The sequence below is a fragment of the Dunckerocampus dactyliophorus genome, chromosome 6 (genome assembly GCF_027744805.1).
Source record: "Dunckerocampus dactyliophorus isolate RoL2022-P2 chromosome 6, RoL_Ddac_1.1, whole genome shotgun sequence".
Taxonomy (NCBI): Eukaryota; Metazoa; Chordata; class Actinopteri; order Syngnathiformes; family Syngnathidae; genus Dunckerocampus; species Dunckerocampus dactyliophorus.
The window spans coordinates 25,940,190-25,961,125 of NC_072824.1; the positions used below are offsets into that span (position 1 = coordinate 25,940,190).

Here is a 20,936-nt window from a genome sequence, read left to right on the forward strand (position 1 = left end):
TTGGCGGTTAGCAAGCAGCTCAGATAGCTAGTTTGCTAATGACGGCACAAAGAAGATTGACAATGGTCTAAAGCCAATCAGGACGCAGAACACGATGCACGTTCATATGCTGTCAAATATCCAAAATTGGACTTAGAAAACGAACAGCGAACCCATGAAAGGTGAACGGCGATGTAGTGAGGGGACACTGTATTTTATGTTGAACTAGTGCTACATGAATGAACACTATTTTAAACGTTTTAACTTGACTGTTCTTGAACACTTTTACTTTTTACTTGCTTTCTACACTTTATTTGGAATTGTTGTGAGACAAGAATGTACATGTCTTTTTCTCTTCTAAAGATATAAAATCAGCAAAAAAAGAGGCAGCTCATTAATGCCCTTTATGGAACACCCCTATTCTGCCTACAAAGCCCGCTATTAAAAAACCTCCAAAAACCTTTATATCCATACTGTGACCATGTAAAAGGTACATTCATGATAACGTGTAATACTTAAATTTTTGCCGTACTTTGGTCACTTTAAGGAACTTCCTTCCTGGGCGCATTTATTTCACATAGCAACATAGAAACAAACGCTACTCCTAGCGTTTACTTTTCCAAACTCAAAAACAAAAACATAGCAGCAGTGGTGGCAGCTCCAACATGTAGCATTACCTTTCGTGGTCTGAGGCATTGTGAGCGCTGCGCTGACGCGCTATGAGCGAGTGTGTGGTGAAGTTAGTTGCTACCCAGCTTGTAGCTAGTAGCCAGCTAGTAGTTAGTAGCTGGTGTGGTCTGGTGTGGCCAGGTGTCACTATGCCAGTAACGTAGTTCTTCTTGCTAGTCCATAAACTGCATGTATTTTCTAGTTAAAAAAAATTGCACCAGCATTGGACCACATTTCTTCATAGCTACATGTCTCAGCCAAACACGGTAGCCAAGTTTTAATAAGTTAACCATTGGTGACGAAATCCACTTACATAGCATTCAAATCACCAAGGAAGCATTTCCATAAATGGTGTTCATAATTTCTATACACTATCCTTCATCAGTGTGGGAAAGTGACAAAATGAATAGCATTTACAAGCAAACCAAGACGTTCTCCAACAGGGACACGATCATTTCAAAAAGCAATGTTTCGTGTTAAGACAACAACTGAAAAGATAATGGATTTTTTTTTTTTTTTTTTTTTACACACACGGCGCACATGCAAACTTCACACGGAAATCTGAACCATCGTTGTCCCAACGTAAGGCCATCATACTAACCACTAGGACATTGTGCAGCCTATTATCTAAATTGTAATTTTGATTGTTTGTCAGTGACTAAAAGGCTATGTTGTGGAAATCACTCCAGTTCAAACTGCTTCACTACGCTTACTCACTGTAGTGAGTACACCCTGAACATTTTTTATACATATTGCCTAAAGACAATACTATAGAAATGATATTTAGTACTTTAGAGTAGTCAGTGTACAGCTTGTATGGCGTGATACCGGTAGCGGCATGAGTGCTGCCAAGCTGTGGTTTGCTGAAGGGAAATATGAATTGCAGTACAGTGGAAAATAAGTATTCGATCCCCTATTGATTTTTTTAAGGGTTACCAAGATATGCACAGTCCAGAAATCCTCCCCCTCCCCCCCTTGAACATTATAAATGAATTTGTATTTGTAATTTCCTTGGTGGAGAAATACTTGATAACGAGACTTGAGAACGAGCACAGATGTCAGACGTTTCTCCCAGGAGGGATTTTGGTCAGAGAAACATTCCCAAAGCAGACTGTTTCACGGCGTTGCTGGGCTCATATTCACCATTTCTCTGCCTCTAAGCACGTCCAGTCCACTTGATTCCACAGAGTTCAATTTTGGTCTCATGTGACCACATCACATTCTCCCAAGCCTTGTCTGACTCATTCAGATGTCCACTGTCAAATAAACTTATTAAAATAAACTGACCCTTTTTCTCAACATGCTTCTTGCTGATGCTCTTGTACTCCATTCCAGGCTTGTACAGGTCTATCATCATGTCACTGAGGCCCTTTGACAGCTCTTTGTCTTGCCCATGGTGGTGGTGTTTGAATGGAAGCGGTGTCTTTTATCCACATAATGAGTTGAGATTAGGAGTACTTTCTAACTTGTGTACTTCATGGACAGACCGGTCTGTTATGCATCAGAATGCTTGCTGGCTGGTAGGGGATCAAATACTTATTTCTCTCAATCCAATACAAATTAATGTATGTTTAATATTAATTTTGCCAGATTTCTTTTTAACATTCTGCCTCTCTTTGTTACAATAAACCTAACATAAAAATGATGGACTCTTCATATCGTGATAAGGGGCGTAAACCTACAAAATCAGCAGGGGATCAAATACTAATTTTCCCCACTGTATGTAGTGTCATGTCATCATGGAGAAGTGGAAGAGGATTCCAGTAACAACCTCAACTGATCACACGTGCTTGTACTAAGTGATATTAGTGGGTTATATCTTCCGCTTGAACATAATAGTCCTGCTGGTGATTATGAAGTAGTCAGCATTGAAAAGGAAAAACTGTCCCTGTGTCTGACAGTCTAAGGACTCGTCCTTCCACCGCTTTAGTAGTACTAGGTGTCAGTGCAGTACCAGAGCTCGTCTTTATGGTTTGAATTTAAACCATCCTCCCTTGCCTTCGCTTTGTTTAAACATATTTAAAAAAAAGACATAAATCTAAGAACATTCAGACGATTTGGTAGCATTGTCTCTCCCACAGTGCAGTGGAAAATGCTCTACAGAGTACGTTGTTGTTATGCTTCCGGGAGGGCATTGCATGTTTTTTCTTCACAATTTTCCATACGTTTCAGAGTCGCTGATTCGTACTCTGGTGCAGTGCGAGGATTTCTGTCAGAGAGCTGCTGAGTGGAGCTATGCAGCCACGTGGCCGATCAAGTATATGTTGTCGTAAAGATGACCCACAAAATCATCCGAGACGTTATGTGCCGCTCTGCGAGTGTTCCTGATGAACTCCCTCTTTGACATTTTGTTTTTGACGTGAGGACTGGTTAGATCGATGGACAGCAGGATCAGACTGTAGCACAGAACGTACACGGCGTCTGCAAACACAAAGCGGAACATGTGATCGCACCCTGCAGAGAACTCAGAAATGTGCTGAAAGCATAAGAAGCCATAGAGAATACTTTCAATGTGTTCAAATGTGTACTATACAGCTTTGTGCTTGACTTCAACTCATCAAGTCCTGAAGTGACGTATAGGAAACATTCTGCAGTAGCTGTCATGTAACAGTCATGTGCCTTTGTCTCTGCATCTGGGGTCCAAAGCAACCACACGACATCACAGAAACCATGCAGTAAAAAGTCATGAATAAACTAATAGACGAATAACGCTTAAGGAGACACGTGCTAAAAATATGCTCTGTGCTTCTACATTTCCCTTTCTAAACCAGATGAAAACGTTGCGCTGACAGAGGCAACGACCATTCATCCGTGCCCTACAAGCCATTACACTAAGTCCACTAATCACACAAGTAAGTATTACAGATGGCTTCAGTATGGTCTGGCAAGGAAGATACTTCAGTTCGGGATCTAGGGATTTGTTGCTAATGCTATCTCATTTTTGCCACCTGTCGAATTTTTGGCAGCATCTCACACCCATTTGTTGAGTCACAGTGACACAACTGAAGGAAAAGAGGCCTATGATCATTGCAGGGGTTTCCAAGCATACTGAAAAATGCATTGTTGTTATTTATTTGGCACAGAAACAATAAACTAGTCTTTTTTTCCTCACACATAATAGCCCAATAAATAATATTTTATATGGTGGCTTTTTGAATTCGATAACAGCTGGAAAACACATTTTTATGTTGAGGAATACATCTTATTAAATAAATATAATATATATAAATTTCATATATATAAAATTCAGTTTTTTGTAAAACTCAAAATTTTAAAAAGGGCTAAATTATATTGTACGTTGTAAATTTTTCATTTTTTGAAAAACACTCACAATGAATTTGAATGTACATTATGATTTTTGTTCGTTTTTTTGTAAAGGCATACAATCCAAAAATATAAATACATAATGTACGTTGCTATTTTTTTCTTTACAATACATTTTACAATTCATAAATAAAAACACTAATTACATTTTTCGCATTAAAAATATAATTTTCTTTGAAGGGCTTACAGGAACAAGTAAAAAAAAGATTTTAATTCTCAGTGCTGTTAATTTAGGTCAGCAGTGGCATAAGCCTTACAAGACATGCATACTATGCTATGCCAATTAATTCCCCATAATCTTTTTTTTTTTTTTTTAAATACTTTTTAGCCCTAAACCTTCTTTTAATATTCTGATGGGGGCTGTCCTTCATTGTCTTCTTAGAATATATGGCGGGCCAATAAAAAAAACAAGAGTTGCAGGCCTCAAATGACCCCCGGCCTCCATTATGGACAATCCTGATCTACTGGTTCGAATTATTTTCTGACATGGGAAAATTCACTAGTTATTGATAAGATTATTATATCTTCAGTCAACTTGGGTCGACCATTTAGCACGGTTCACAAAATATTCTTAATATATGTACGATATATAAATGCATTTTAAGTTTAAATCCTGACACTCATCTTTGCTGTATCCCGAGCCAACATGCTTATACAAATAAATGTATATTTGGGGGGAAAAAACGAAGCAAATGAATATTAAAACTAACTGAGTTTGATCTATTTGGTAACATAAGATGTTTGAGGTATTTATGTCATGGCATTAGGCCTAAAACTGCAACAAAATGAGTTCGTATTGTGTTCTGTTTTGTGTGGTGGTGTTCAAGCACTAACCAGGGCTGAGTCCCAGCTCCCGAACAAGACCAGGGTTGCAGGTACAAAACCGGTGGCTAAATTTGGTGATGAGCGTTTCCAGATACTCTCCTCTCTCCTCCGGTGCATGAATGTGTCTGAAGAAATCCCTCAGAGCATTGGGTAGGAACTGATTGCTGAAGTTATGAAGGGTCACCAGCTCATCCAAAACATCACGCCTGCACACACACAAGAAGATACAATGTCCATGTCATATTTTTTTCATTTTTACACTGGTAGTAATGGACTGGAAAAGCATACACTCTATGCCAATAGATAACTCAAGTGACATCATTAATTTAACACGGTTTATTTTTACTTTAAAATGTATAAGCATTGAAAAACATATACAAAGACATATAATAAAGCATATATGTCTTGATGTAAGATATGGTGCTGGTGAGTTTTCAAGCATGCGTTACCTCTCATCCAGATAAATCCTCAGCATCTTCCAGTTGAGCCGTCGGGTGTAGAAGATGAACTTAGCCAGCTCCGTGGGGTGATCCCCTAGTATGCCCTTAGACATGAAATAACTGATACCCTATAGGGAAGGGACACAGACAGATCATACATCATGCAGCCTTAAAGGGGCCTCAGTGCATCAGAACATCCAGACACAGGAGCATAGGCTGGGGGACAGGATGACGTGTGATCTTTGATGTTCGGCATGTGTTACCTCCTGTGGGTTTGCGTTGAATGTGAGGCTGCCTTCATCTAGCTGTAGATATAGTCTTCTATATGAGAAACCAGCAGGCAGCCTTCTGTTGTAGATGGAGCAGTGACCCCATGTGGACTTACAGAGCCTGGGAGATCCACACACAAGGTTTATCAACACGACTCGTTTAGGAAAAAAAGACATTTACTGCAAACATGTGGCAAAATGCCATTGCTGTGTAGTCACACAAATAGGGAGACAAAAAACAGATCTAAATCTCCTTACCCCTGCCAGAGATATTCATCATTTCCTAGGTCCTGCCACACACAGCCAGCCAGACACAGATCAGTGGCATTCAGGTATGACAGTATGGTTATGCCTAACTCTGGTGGGAGCATCTCCAAATCTATAAAACCATGCTGCTCTTTGCCTACAATAACAAAAAATGAAGAGCCGGTATGGAATTTTAAAAAGTCAGATACGCAGTTGAGGTCAAAAGTTTATATCCACTCATCATGGGCATGGATGACCTGGATGACCTATTCATTTTGGCCTGTTAATGATTTATCTGTTCTTTTTCCAGGGGGAATGCTTATACACCCTATACGTTGGTCTAACAAGATTTATTCAAGGCTGCACACGTTTGAATTTATTTGGGATTTTTTGTACACACAGAGTCAAATATATTCATAAAGTGGGAATAATAAGTGTTTGATCCCCTTCTGGTTGTGGGAAATCCATATTTACTCCGACTTAGGATGTACTTCATTTCCGAATTATTGCAAATGATTACCGTGGTCTCTTTGTCACCAAACATCCATTCCAGTCTTGTGCAGGCCTGCAATAGTCCCCGAGGTTTTTGACTGCTCTTTGGTTGAGTATTTTCCGAAAGGGACAGGCCTAAATTGTGTGTTTCATGGACACAAAATCGGTACATAACATATTGAAGGTCTATTTGCTTCTTGTTCGTGATCATGATTGACTGCGGCTGATAGTTTCTCTTTCCCAGCATAAAAAAAACTGTTTGGCAGCACTCATTGGAACAACCAATATATAAAATAATGGGAAAGTCCAAAGACTTTTTAAAGACCACATTGAATACAATTTAAGACCCATTTCACATCCATGCTGGCAAAAAGTACAAAAAGACATGAAGAAAAATCGGAGGCCCGCGGTGCAAGCACAGCACGCTGTATGATTATGCCCGATAAATTCTGACTGGGCTGACAGGTACTTTAGTTTTGTTTTATAGTTGTGTTTTCTGAAGTTTTTGCATATGTTTTAAATGAAGTAACATTTATCAATTTTTTGGGATTTAATACATTTTGAATTGGGTAAATGTATCCATGTGATGTTCCTTAATGTAACTTGTTAAGCATGTCTGAAACAAATAAACCAGACTATTTTACGAGATTTTAAAACAGATTGACATTTTAAGGCCTTAAATTCAAATGATTGGATTTGAGACTTTTTAATACCCCGTGGATACCTTCAAATAACTCAGTGAAGATCTAAGAAGGACAACTGTAGATTTACACACGTTACAAACGTCTTTTCAGTACATTTCTAAGCAAGTGCACATTCCAAAATCATCAGTTCAAACGAGTTACCGTAGTTTTAATTTAAGTTATTTGGATGTGTCACCATTTGCTAAAGTCTGGAAAAAGCATGAGCCCCAGATGACAGGAAATTGGTTAGGATATTCAGGAACAACCCAGGAACACCAAATGTCAAGAAGGAAGACCCTGCTATTAAATTGACAGCTTCAGGCTTGACTGAAATTTGCAGCAGCCCACATGGATTAGCCAAGTGCTTTCTGGAACCAAGTTTTATGGTCAGAGACATCATGTTCTGGGGCTGTTTTGCTGCCAGTGGTGTGTGTACACTGTATAAAGTGGATGGAATCATGCAAAACTAGACGGCTGAAACGTGGACACAATTGGGTGTTCCAAAAGGACAATGAACCCAAACAAACATCAAAACTCTTTTTTGGAACGGCTCAGTCAAGTTAATAATAATCTTCCGGAATGGCCTTCCTAAAGTAGGAGTATATGTATATATTTGCATGGATTGGAGAAATTCTTAAAATAAAAATGCAGACAATTCTTGTTTTTAAAAATCACAGAAGATGTACATCCCCCCTACATAAAGAACAAATACATCATTAGGGACCCGAAATGAATGGGACATTCATGCCCATGACAAGTGCCTTAATTACAGGAAATAAATACTGTAATACAGTAGCATCTGCAATGCAAATCACCATTGCCTGTCTTGATTGTTTATTTTTTTCAAGTCTTGAGATTACTTTTACACTTGCGTTAATGTTAAAATTATACTTACCAATTGCCTGTATATTTATTTATTTTCCAGTTATTCCAGTTATACACACCATAAAGAAATACAGCAACAACTAAAGCAATAAAGCAAAGCAAGTCATAAGAAATAGAACAAAATGGACATAACATGAATCAGCAGCATAATAAAAAAAATACTCAAATACTTTCATCCTACCTCCTCTGCGTGTTTTCAGCAAATGGTATATGTCAGGGCCATAACAATGCTGTGGAACTCTTCTCAGTGGCCGCTCATCCCGCCCTGGGAAAGAGGGAATCTTTTTCTTTGGATTTTTGGACATTCATACCCATGGTGAGTGTGTGTAAACGTAAACATGTCCAACTGTGTCCGCTGACAGGAGCAATTAAAAAAAGCGACGCGACAGTCAAAGTTACCTTGCTCTCGTCTTGCTCCTCCTGTGTCAGCAAGCCGGCCGACAAGTTCTTCCTGAAGCTGCTGCTGTTGTCTGGGTGGCAGCCTCCACAGTGCCTGACCCATCTGTGCAGCAGGACATTGAAAATTACAAGCCCGTCATTTACAGTACATGATGCACACTCATTTACAGTCATATCATCTAACTGTTTCAGTAAAATTTTAGTAAATCACATGAAGTTTTCCATTCTTAATATCAATAAAATATTCCAAACAATGGCTATCATTATGATATGACATTAATGGAAATCCACAAACAAGACAATTCAGTGCAACAGTCAGTGTTGATCAAAACAAGCAACAATAGAAACCTATACAGGGAAAATGAGGACAGATTACACTGCATATGCAATACATTGGTATTTGTTGGTGAACAGAATTTTCATTATGTGTGTCATGCAATTGCAAACATTCCATGCACTGCACATCCTTTTACTGATTTTTGACACAGCAATGTTGGTCAACAAAATATGAAAAGTATTCTGTGGGCTTTGTCATCAAAATTCATACACAATTATAATTGACTATTGGCAGAATTTGTTATTTTTTTTTCACAAGGCTGGACAAGCTGCTTGAATTACTGGTCTATGCATATGTTAAAACAGATAGATACTTTATTAATCTCCGAGACAAATTCGCATTTCCAGCAGCTCTGCAAAATGTCGTAATGAACTTAATCACTTAAATCACAAAATAAAATAACCAAGGCACGACATGACAGACAAGAAAAATAAGAAATAAGAAGAAGAATAGATAACAATAATTTAACCAACGGGACAGATCATATCAAGCTTGTAGTGCAATAATACATAATGAATAAATAATAATACATCATAATAATACTACAACATAATAGTAATACGTCATAACTTAATACTGTAAATTCACAATAATTCTGCATTCGTTGATACTGAATTTTTGATTTACATAAATATGACACAATAAGGTTTATTTTCCAACTAAAATTGACCTGATTGCGTCTATAAACAATAAGAATGTGATAATGAAACCCTGACTGATTTCAAGAACTATATCAGAGTTTAACATCAATTGTTGGCGTATTAAAAATGCTACTTTTTTGGTTAATTTTCTTTTCATTAATAAAAACAAGTCTGCTTTTTCTTACGTTGTTGGCAGAAGTGAGGCAGTTGTTATCCTGGCACTTCAAAGTGTCAGGATAACCAATGACAAATGAAGTGACGAATAAAAAAATATGGCAAAGTTATATTGAGGATATAAGGCAGGATAACAATGACAAATAAAGTGACGAATAAAACAATATGGCAAAGTTATATTGAGGATATAATGGATGGATGGATGGGCAAAGTTGTCTCCGATGTTGGCATTTTAGTGGGCAGGTCAGTTAGTCAGCTGTGTTACATAAACAATCCCTGAGTTGTCGTCAACATCAACACTGGAACTTCTAGCAAATTAGCTAGGTTGACGCGTAGTCCCGCCCTCCCTCCAATGAGAATCAATCTTTAGTTCACTTGAACTTCCGATTCGCAACGCTATTGGCTATAAAGGACTTCTCTGGGCCACCAACCACCAGTTTGATGACTTAGCATTGCAAGCTATTTTTATATTGACAAAGAGTGTGTTGACTTCCATGTGTTACTTATAGCTTAAAATATTCGTATTTATCTCGTAAGGCGTGTTTGCTAAGGTTTTCGTATGAATGAAACACTAATCACCTACCGGAGTTGAAAGATTCCTGTGACAGCTCAACCTGTACACAATGACAGCTGCAAATGTAGTTTCCCTGAAGTGAGATTTACTCTGTCGTCATTCCATTTTGCTACGTAAGAATATAAGAGAAATATTCAGTGATTAAAGCCAAGATAATTGCTGCTTTGGATCCGGGGGAGTCGTCCATACTGTCGATAACACTGTTATCATTAGTGATGTGTCGGTCGCGAGCGAAGCGTGTCCTTGAAACGGTTCTTTGAAGTAAACGAGACGTCATTTTTTATCGTTTTTTTCTGTTAAAGCCGCACGTGAATGGCCAAAACGTGTGGTACCGTATGTACCGATACTAAGCAGAAAGAGGAGGGAGGGGTTACACACACAAGCAAACTGGAAAGATGAAGGAATATTGATAAAATAAACAAAATCCGAGGCACTTTGTTTTTCTGAATGCCAATTTTCATTAAAGACTAGCAAACACAGTTCAATTTACATTTGGTAAGGTAATATTTTGTTGATGGTGTGTTGTTTCACTATAAATAGTTGGAATTTTATAAAGAATACAATCAGATAGGACCTTTTTGTCTAACTGAGGTGAGTCTTTGTTTTTGTGTTTTATAATTTGTTTTTGCAGCAATCTGGACCAATTTGAGCATATAAATAAATGCATATAATTAATAAACATTTGATCTAATTATATTTCTACATTATAAATTCATTTTACACTTATTTTGGTGAGAAATCAACTCAAGCAACAAAAAAAATCTGAGAAGCGATTTGGGAGCCCAAAGAGTCGGCTGTTTAAAGTAGCCGAACCAAATGAACCGTCTCCCTTAAACGAGCAGAAATTCCCATCACTAGTTATATGTTAAACCCTCCTCCTCTGCCGTCATCCTGGCCCCTCCCCCTTTCCGCGCACTGTTATCTAAGATACTCAACTAACGTCACTGACGTTTGTTACGTCAGTCTCACGTGACAAGAGGAGCCAATCCACTTTTGTTGTTTTGAAACCCGGTAGAAACAAAAAATGTCCAAACATCCAGTTAGGCCTACCTACGTCGTTTGAATGACTTATTTCAACATACTTTAACACAGTCCGTTGAGGTAAGCAAATACTTAACAACATTATGATACACGTTTGCTGTTTGAACTGTATTTTAGAAACAAAGAGTCGGAGAAAATGACAAACATTATTTTAACTTTTTCTGTTTTCAAAGCGACAAAATGCAGTCTTCTGGAGATGTGCAAGTCAGCCTTAGAAAACTGGAAACGCTCTTGCGGGTGGTAAAGTACCCAGGACATGTCGACTACAGTGGGTGAGCAGTTACCACTTGATGGCTTGTCCGTCATGACAAATGGAAAACATGTTCATATCGAGACACCGTTTATGCTTGCTACACAGTTTTCAGAGCCACCACTTTTACAAACCAGTTGTATCTTCAGTTGTCATTATAGGGCTGAAATGATTAGTCGACGTAGGCTGTGTCTCAATTGGCGTACTTACACTTAGCGTTCGTTTGCAATAAGCGCATTTACAAAGATAAATACCGCAAATGCAGAGTAGTACCCGGATGTTGTACTCATGGTGAGTACACAGTGATGGACACGCCCTACCCTCAATAGTCACCATCTTGGCTAATTAGCGGAAGAGGTGGGACTAATATGAAATAGGGCGGCTGAGGAGCTACCCCGAGGTGGAAAGTAGTGAACATTGTAAGTTACATGCTTCATAAAAAATGCAAATGGAAAAGGAATAATAAATACATTTTATTTGATTTTAAAATCGAGAAATATGGGCGGAAAAGCCTGGCAAGATATTTCATCGGGCAATCCAAATGTTGGGTGGTTGCAATTCACCATTAAAAAAGAGAGAAGAACAAGAAGCAGGTAAATATTGTGTCATTTTGGAAAGTATAATGGATTTGGGACAGCACTACACTGTCAAAATGTGCACTCTCAGTGTCAGTACATTGTACACATTGTTTACATATATAAGTCTACTGGGGAAGTAGTCAATTTGACACACAGCCTGTGTAATATTTGAACTTGTTTTTGTCCCTCTTGTGGGCAGTGATAATTGCTTTATCGTGTGCTGTATGGCAACGGTTTTGTTTTCTACTTCTGTTTAATTTTAAATCAGCCTATCCAAAGGAGAACCCTCAGCTTTTCTGCCAATACTGAGCTTCGTTCTCACCACCTTCTCGTCACCTTTTGCTGAGCAACTTGTGATAGATGGGCTGGAGCTGACAAGCAAAACTGACCTGAGATTCATAGACACTCTCTATAAGGTACACTACATTGCATACAGTGTATAGTGAATGGTTATAAAATGTGCATGTTCATTTTCAATTCATTTTCACAGGGCCAAAAATATCCACGCAGTCTCAAATACAGTATATACAGTACATCCGCCCCCACTGTATTTAGTTAAATGCCCTTGAGCAAGTTTCATCTCAGCCATATGCTTTTTGTATCATCAACGTTAGGTCAGCAGCAACAAGTTTTAACAATTTGTTTCGTTCCACATCTTTTCAACTTCCTTCATTTTCATATTAAGATTCTACGAGATACCTTCCACTATAAACCCATCCTCTCCAAGCAACAGTTTCTTCAGAGGGGTTTCCCTCAAAGAAAAATTGCCGCAATTTGTGACGTCATTGACTTGGTCCTGCAAAGACACAATGAGGTGAAAAAGGTACGTACGTTTCTGATGCCGTGTATTTTCATGTCAAACCGTTCAAATGCTAAATATGCTTGTATATGTATTAGCAATGGAGTTATATGATTGCATCAGAGCATACTTTTTATTTATGCCAACTTTAACTGTCTCTGCTGGACACGGTCTAATAAATGCATTGTCATTAGAAGTCCTCTGCAGGATGTGGATGTGTTTTGTCAATTTACATCTGCTTTCCTGGGACGTTACACTTTTTTTGTGTGTGTTCTCTAAGCCCAAAGTTAGATATCGTGGATCACACAAGGATGTCAGAAGAGAAGCTCATCCACCATTTACCAAGCCGTATATTGTAAGTATAGTAATGATTTTAAAATTAAATATAAAAGTTGCAAACTGCTTGCAGATAATTCTCCAATAAATATGATTTAAAAATAAAAACTAAAATAATATATAATGTACATAAAAATGAATTAAAATATGGTAAGATATCTGAACAAAACATCCATATCTTAGCTTTGTGACAAAGCAAATTAGTGTATTGTGTATTAATATATCTCATTAATAATTAATTACCTTTATTTTTACAATATGCTGAGGGCCACTAAAAAAAAAAATCAAGCAATGAAAATTCTTTTTTGGCTGAAGTGCAGCTAGTTTATCTGCTGATGAAGCTGTGCTGTGCAATGGAGGGAAGCTGTTGCTGTAATGCTTGATCTTGGGAATAATATATGATTAGCTCCATTTCTCTTTTGCTTCAGGTCTGTGACAGTCCTCTTGTTGTGAATCACATGCAAATAGGGGAATCGCTGCCATGTCACAGCGGAATGGAACCCTCGCATGATGACGTGCACTCATCTAATTCTCCTGAAAATGTGACAAACCAGCTGGCTGAAAAGGAACAGAAGGAGGATGTTGCCTTTTTAGTAAGGATGTTTTAAATCTAATTGCCCTGCAAATACTAGTTAAGAACTCTACATGTTGTCTGACAAATAATTTGGCATAATTTAGGTGAAAAGAAACCAGTTGTTTTCTTCACTCTTTAGGCCGCACTATGCTTGTAGCTTGTTGTGATGCAAAAAGAAGCTTTGGTAGAAGTACTTTGTCTGAGCCAAAGTGATCAGGTCAAATTAAAATGAAACTACTAACTACACAGTACTTAGAAACCTAAGGCGTATTATGTAAATTTGTCACTCAATATACAAATACTGTGTATTTTAAGACATCACACTTACGCCCACTGATAATTTCTAATAATTTATGCACAATGTCATGATGTCTTTCAGTCTTCCAATATTGAGCAACGGCTTTCTGCATTGGAAGTTCAAATTGAGAGTCTTCTTTGTGGTCTTCAAAGGCTCAGTGCCCTGGAGGAACGTCTGCAGGAGCGAGAGAGCCGAAGTAACTCTGAAAAAGTGATTAGACACATCTTCTTTATTTTATTTTTATTCATCTATTAGAACAGTGGCATTGTGTGGATTAATTATATTATTACCACCATTATGGTTATAGACATAAACAATTATTTGAAACATTCGTTTTGAAGGGTGGAATAATTATAAAATGTACATCTTCAATAATGGAAAAAAAACACCCAATTGGGTGCACATGATCGATTTATATTTAGATTGTTCTCAAATTTACAAAATGACAGGTTCAAATGTACTACAGTCGTCCCTCGCCACTTTGCACTTCGAATATCGTGGTAATTAATAGTAATTAATAAATGACTGCTGTTTTGTGGTTGAATATGGCCTATTATTAGTAAAAAATGAAATCAAGCAAATCTGAAGTATTTTTGACCTAAATAGAGCCTTTTCAAGCATTAAAATGGCTAAATGAGCTAAAATACTAATATAATGGTAATGGTTAAAATTTATTTAAACATGCATACAAGTTACAATGGAATATATCTATACATATTTTTTTTTATAAGGCACTCTGAAGACTCATTCAAAGCCATGTTGCGATTATATGTAGTGTCCTGCACTAGTCATTAGGTGTCAGTAATGTTACATTGATGAGATGCTAGCCACCGCAGGCAGTACGTGGTGATAATGTGACTCTCCCAATGCTAACATGTGAGTCTATATGTCTTATTTTCTGTTATCATGTCGACTATATTGTGTAATATGAGAGTAAAGATGACTGTGGGTGATTACTATTTTATGTCTGGAGGGCTGTAATAATATTCAAAACCGTATTTAGAAGGTCGTAAACAGGTTTTCTATATTCTATGAAAATACCACAAAATAAATAATAATTAAGAAATAAATAAAAAGAAGGATTTCTACTTCACGGAAATTCACTTATCACGGTCTGCTCTAGAACAAATTAACTGCCATAAATGAGGGATTACCGTATATATACAATCCCACTAATATTTACTTAAATGTCACTTGGCAAGCCATCACTAAACTTTTAGCTAGAAAATGTATTGGGGTGTAAAAGTACATCATAATCATAAGAGTAGTTCCAGCTTGTAGTCCTGTTCCTCATCTATACTAAACAATGTTGGCACACCGCTTTTGTCTTATCCACGTGTCTTTGTTTTCCGTTTATGTATTTCACCGGGAAGGCCAGGTATTCCCCAACAGGAGATTTTAAGGTTTTAACAACTGAAGGGGATTTTCAAGCTCTGGCTTCTCCTTGGCAATATCACTTGCCATGACTTCTGCAAGCAAAGACTGGGCTGCACTGGATTTACAGAGTAGACGAATAATCCCATTACCAATATGTGTACCATTATAAATCAGAATATTTACGAACCTGTATGTGTAGTTCCGCCCTGTGTAAAATCAAGAAAATCCCAAATAAGTGTGCATCCAATTCAGTCCATTAAAGATGTACATTGTATAATCATTCCACCCTAGAAAAAGAGCCGTTCAAATAAACTAAAGTGAATGAAGTGTGACTATGCTGTCCTATTGTATTGTTACAGAAGGAAGAAGTCATCACAATATCTAAGGAGAGCTGGGAAAATCTTAACAGTAGAGTCCTATTACTGGAAACTAAACTGGAACTGGACCATGCAAAGGTAGGACACATGCAGCCAAACATCACCTCTACACGTCATTTTCATTGAAAAGACAAAACAAAATCATTTTTGATTGAAAAGGTTGTCAATGCAGAAATGCATTTGAAGAGGAAAGTTTTTTTTCAGCTGTGTTTGTATATTAAATCTATATGCCTATACAAGCTGTGCAGTGACTACTCTTGTTGTACAAATTAGATTTCTATAGTATTGTCCCTTCAGGAGATAAAATAAAATGGTTGCTGAAATATGACGGGTGTACTCACTTTTGTAAGATACTGTATATACACACGCACGAGGCTGAGATCATTTTTGTGGCAAAATATGTCTGTGCCATAATCAGCTATACCAACATTATCTGTGTGGGCCGCACGGTGGCCTAGTGGTTAGTTAACATGTTGGCCACACAGTCAGGAGATCTGGAAGATCTGGGGTCAAACCTCCATTGGGCATCTCTGTGTGGAGTTTGCATGTTCTCCCCATGTGTGTGTGTGTAGGGTGCGGGGGGTTTCTCCGCGTACTCTGGTTTCCTCCCAAAAATATGCATGTTAGGTTAATTGGCGACTCTAAATTGCCCATAGGTGTGAATGATTGTCTATGATTTTTTGTAGCAGTAGTTCCACTCCTAAAACAGAACTACTGCCGTTGCACATACCTATAATGTCTCTGCAGGGAGGTGTCTCGAGGGTAAACAGCTTGAAGTATTTCCTCTTGAGCTCTTCAGAGTGAGCTTAGTATGTATGCACTGTGCTTAGTCAGGTTGTTGAGGCAGTGTGTAAAACTTCCACTCTTATTAGCCTTGCATGCACACTAATCTGCTCTAATGCTGCTCTTCCTTCCTAATGCTGAGAAATAAATACATTGCAAAATAAGGTGTACAGTATAAACAAATGTTACTCATACTTCTTATAATCCCGTTTTGTAGTAAGTTTACACTGTGTGTCTTTTATTAGCACCTCTCTAGTTTGCCATTCAAACAGCCTAGTGGAACGTTGCTGGCATATATATGACCACGTCTTGCATTGGACTTCTGGAAACGACGACTGTGCACCACACAGTCTGCCTCAACAGATGTGATCAAAGAAAGGATCTGAGCAATTCTGCTGCTCTATACTGCTGCATTTACAAGTACTAGATAAATGTTCACACTTTCCAATCATACTACCAATGTGTAGTTCTGACCTAGCTAAAGTGTTGTGCCCTACTAACGGCATTTGCTTGTAAATGCTGCTGATTTGTAAGATGACCTTTTTTGTTTCTGCAGTCATCTGTACAATTTGACTTGATGTACCATCAGCTTGTTCCGGATTGCTCAGTGTATTGTCAAAAATATGACGTCTTTTTTTATTGTCTCTTTGTCATAGCGGAGTGTTCTTCCAACATGCCAGCCATCTGCCCCATCCCACTATGTCAGCTCCATGTCTGACGCTTCTCAGGTGAGACACGGCACTGTGCATTAAAGGGATAGTTCTGATTTTTTGACATGAAGCTGTATGACATCCCCATCAGCAGTGTAGTGCATTAACACTGACTTACCCCCGACTTCGTCCCGTGAGCCGAGTGAGCCTGGTCGGATTTCTGTGATGAGGAATATAGTTCTGGTTTGTTGCTGGGGACGCTTAAGTAAAGAGTTTGGCTTCTCAAAACAATATGCGTTCGAAAGATGAATACATGTGCATCACAAATATTAGGTATTATGGCCACAATATTAGGTATGATCAATTATGTGCTCAATTTGTTATGGTATGGCATGGTATGTTTATGTGTTTCAGACATGCGGAACAAGTTACAAGTTAAGGGACATCACATGTTTACATTTGCACAATTCACCATGTCTGAAAAGGAGTTTGAAGAAGCAGATCTTATATTTAATCCTACCTGTTTCCCACGTCTATTACTGATAATTCATTCACACCCTAACTTTTACTTGTTGACGCTTACAATATTTCACTTTCGCTCTGAAAGGAAAGGAATGTATGAAAAGGAATGAATGGTGTTAAAAATGTGAAAAAGCAAATAGCAGTTCAAATGGCACCGCAAACCTTGTGCAGTGTTAAAGGAAAACTGCACTTTATTTTGGAATTGTGCCCATCATCCACAGTCTTTATGTGAGACATGAATGCATATGTTTCTCTTTTTTGTGCATTGTAAAGATATACAGTAAAAAGAGACGGCTCATTACTGCACATAATGGTACACACCAATGCTGTACAAAGGCCGCTATTAAAACCACCTCCAAAAACCTCCAACAAGGTTTTATGCTTTTATATACATGCTGTAACCATGTAGTAATAGGTACATTCATGATGACATGTAATACAGTATTTTGGACATTTTTAAGCATTGTGGGAACGTCCGTCCTTGGTGCATTGATTTCATATAGCAAAATAGAAACGAACGCCTACAGCTAGCATTAACTTTTCCAAACCCAGAAATAAAAGCACAGCAGCAGTGACGGCAGGTCCAATATTTAGCATTACCTTTTTGGTAGTGGTCTGAGGCGTTGTTGATACGCTGATATGCTGCAGGTGTGCTGTGGTGAAGCTAGTCGCTATCAGACTAACTGTCAATGCGTAAGTAACGTACTTTGATCGGCGTAACAATCTAAATAATAATAACAATGTTGCTGAAGCTTGGTTAATGTACACGTCACATTATATGTAAATGGAGCATTGTTGGCACTTTTTGGAGGCTTTTTCAAAAGGCTCTATCGGCAGAATAAGTGGTTCCAATAAGTGTTTCTTTTTTTAATCTGTTTTTATATCTTTAGAACGCACAGAAATATGTGTTCATGTCTCACATAAGGATTGTGCATGATGGGCAAAATTCCCCCAAAAAGTGCAGTTTCCCTTTAAGGGAAGGGAATAAGTAAAAATTTGATGAATGATGGGCTGGCAATAAATTGTTAATAATAAATAGGAGTACGTTTGAATTAGTAAAACAATTAAAACATTGAGGATGTTGACGCTAAGCTGCATCAAGTCCTTGTGAGTTGTCTTTAATTGCTTTGTAGTCGATGCGATGTAATATATTTATTACAATATTTGTCCAGTTCTTTGATGTCTTTGACAACAAGTACCTGACTTCCCCCAGCCCTCCATTTAACTTGATGTAGATTTTGCAGTTGGCGCTCCAAGTGCCTTGAATTTTTTTTTATTTTAAGTCGCGCACCTTCTTGGCGATGTCAGCATTGTGTTTTGTCAGATGCTCAGACGTTTGTCAGACGTTTGTTTCTTTCAGCTTTCAGCTTTCAGCTTACTTCTCTGCCTCAACAATTCAAACATTTCCTGTTGTTCAACTTTATGATGATGACAGGTGTTGTGTTGTTATTCCTGTCAGATATTGGGATGCATGTATCGATGTTGCTGACATACACATCCACCTCCGTTGGCTGCAGACATTTGGTCACCTATTGCTCTGTTGGAGCAACATCTTGTCATCCTTCGTTGTCAGCTGCCCTGGCATAAGACCTACGTATGAGGCGCAGTCACAATTACATTGACCATGCGCGTCGACTGCTCCAAATCATGCACTCTGCATGTCATTTGCGATATAATGCGATACTTTTCATCATTTTGCTTCTATAAAGCTTCCACTTTTCCTTCCAGCCCATCCATTTGTTTACGAAGTGGTGCATTTTCATTTGGTTTATTCTCGGTTTATTAACAAAGTAAATTTAACAATATGTGTATTATTGTGGTAGCTTTCAGTGGTTTATCCCCGCAATGTATCACACTAAGAGGTGTTAATATACATGGCATTATTGTTGTAAAGGCCGGATTTGAAGACCTTGAGGCTCCTAATGCTTTTCAATTCAATATTTCTTTTGTCTTTGTCCAGGATGATTTAAAAGACAGACTACATCGTATCACCAACATGTAAGTCATCACTCTGCTGACATAGCTTTTTAATAAATACTGTATTTAGTTTGTTGTTCTTGTATCTCGACTTGTAGGCTGAAGAGTACCTCCGAGTACCTCTGATGAACAACACAGAATCCTCCACAAAAAACGGATCCATTGTTTAGGCTTTTTTTGTAATACCATAACGTTCCAGTATTCACAGCAGCTTGATTGTTAACACATCACTCTGTGGCTTGATCTTTTAGCTTTGGTGGATCATTATCTTTTGTGAGACTTAAAAGGTATGGATGTACACACAAACAAGCAGTTGGCGATGGGTCACATTTTCATTTAGCAGAATTCCAAAAAGCTATAAAATAGAGTTTATAGATTCTGTAAATGGAAATATTTCCGGTGATGCTGTACAGTACTGTTGTGCTTCATTAACTTGCAGATGATGCATTTATTTGCACTGTGTGCTATGTTGAACACTCACTCATCAAGCACCCGTGGGGCACCTCCCTAATATAATGGTAGGGATAGTATGCCATATTTCATGCAATGCCACCACTTTATGCAGTTTATTCACATTTTTTACACTCTTAGTTGATAATGTTTAATTCATTGGAAATGTCCACATTTCCAATGAATATTAGACATTGTACCATGTTCCGTACATGACACAAAATAACGCCAATGGTACAAAATAATGCTAGGTTTTACCGATTCATTTTGTGTGACTTGCTCTTCCTTTTATTTCTTTTACTCGATGATCGTTGTTGCCGGACTGTGAATAAATATGAATAAATTGTTGATTTTGGCCTAATAGCATAATTTATGTCCTATGTCAGAATTTGTTTTTACATGTTTATGTTGTATTTTCTTGTCTCTTTCTATTAATTCTGCCACATGTTATGATTTATTTGAACAAAGAATAACTCAATTGCCACAATTAAGATTGGGCTTTTGGCTGTCAGTGTTATCAGGTGAGTAAGCGTGTGACCATGATGTGATGAGTGTTGGAAGGATAACAAAAGCCAGACAAACCCAGTATGGCAGCCCAGCACCTGTGAGGAAGAGAGAGTGGGAGCCTTTTTATTTCCTCAAAGCATCCTCCCAAGTGTTCCAGAGCCAATGATTCAGCCAATAGTAGACGTCTTTTTGCACCTTAGACAGAGCACACACAGGATTAGCAATGTGACACACCTGAGACACCAGGAACATCAACAGTTTATGCCGTAACCCCATTAAATATTGTGGAGGACAATTACATTTAACAGACGTATGACATAATTAGTGTTAATCTAGTTCATAGAATAAATCATACATTTTTTTACGTTTTAACAGTACTTCACAATACTGCTGTTTTAATAGCTCCAAATATTTTTTAATACCAAATATAAACGGAACATGTAAACTAATGGTGATGCATGTTTTTTTTTTCCTCACAAA

General features: G+C 37.9%; 2 protein-coding genes across 6 annotated transcripts; one reads left to right on the forward strand and one right to left on the reverse strand.

Annotated features, from left to right (window-relative positions):
• Window positions 1-910: 910 nt before the first annotated feature.
• Window positions 911-10,155, reverse strand: fbxo8 (F-box protein 8). The gene is made up of 8 exons (XM_054780029.1): window positions 9,947-10,155; window positions 8,212-8,314; window positions 7,994-8,077; window positions 5,765-5,909; window positions 5,501-5,627; window positions 5,247-5,365; window positions 4,807-5,003; window positions 911-3,069 (listed from the first exon to the last, which is right to left on the reverse strand). Exons 2-8 carry the CDS (start codon window positions 8,312-8,314, stop codon window positions 2,882-2,884), a joined length of 963 nt encoding a protein of 320 aa, XP_054636004.1. The 5' UTR covers window positions 9,947-10,155; the 3' UTR covers window positions 911-2,881.
• Window positions 10,156-10,894: 739 nt separating this feature from the next.
• On the forward strand, window positions 10,895-20,299 carry cep44 (centrosomal protein 44). Of its 5 annotated transcripts, none has more exons than XM_054779285.1 (11): window positions 10,895-11,038; window positions 11,152-11,250; window positions 12,075-12,222; window positions 12,492-12,629; window positions 12,886-12,960; window positions 13,370-13,534; window positions 13,895-14,023; window positions 15,550-15,645; window positions 17,007-17,078; window positions 19,483-19,520; window positions 19,598-20,299. In XM_054779285.1, the coding sequence occupies exons 2-11, from the start codon at window positions 11,159-11,161 to the stop codon at window positions 19,623-19,625; spliced, it is 981 nt and encodes a 326-aa protein (XP_054635260.1). In that variant the 5' UTR covers window positions 10,895-11,038; window positions 11,152-11,158; the 3' UTR covers window positions 19,626-20,299. The 5 variants fall into 5 exon arrangements, with proteins under 5 accessions (XP_054635260.1, XP_054635259.1, XP_054635257.1 ...); XM_054779284.1 differs by lacking the exons at window positions 10,895-11,038; window positions 11,152-11,250 and adding exons at window positions 11,258-11,647; window positions 11,723-11,821; XM_054779282.1 differs by lacking the exons at window positions 10,895-11,038; window positions 11,152-11,250 and adding an exon at window positions 11,258-11,821.
• The last annotated feature ends 637 nt before the right edge of the window (window positions 20,300-20,936 follow it).

Coding starts and splice junctions, on each gene's coding strand:
- fbxo8 (XM_054780029.1), bottom strand. CDS start 8,314: ATGGGTCAGGCACTGTGGAGGCTGCCACCCAGACAACAGCAGCAGCTT. Junction 8,078..8,211: donor AGGAGCAAGACGAGAGCAAG/GTAACTTTGACT, acceptor CCTCTTTCCCAG/GGCGGGATGAGCGGCCACTG. Junction 5,004..5,246: donor AGGATTTATCTGGATGAGAG/GTAACGCATGCT, acceptor GTGTGTGTGCAG/GCGTGATGTTTTGGATGAGC.
- cep44 (XM_054779282.1), top strand. CDS start 11,727: ATGGGCGGAAAAGCCTGGCAAGATATTTCATCGGGCAATCCAAATGTT. Junction 13,535..13,894: donor AGGAGGATGTTGCCTTTTTA/GTAAGGATGTTT, acceptor GATGTCTTTCAG/TCTTCCAATATTGAGCAACG. Junction 17,079..19,482: donor CCATGTCTGACGCTTCTCAG/GTGAGACACGGC, acceptor GTCTTTGTCCAG/GATGATTTAAAAGACAGACT.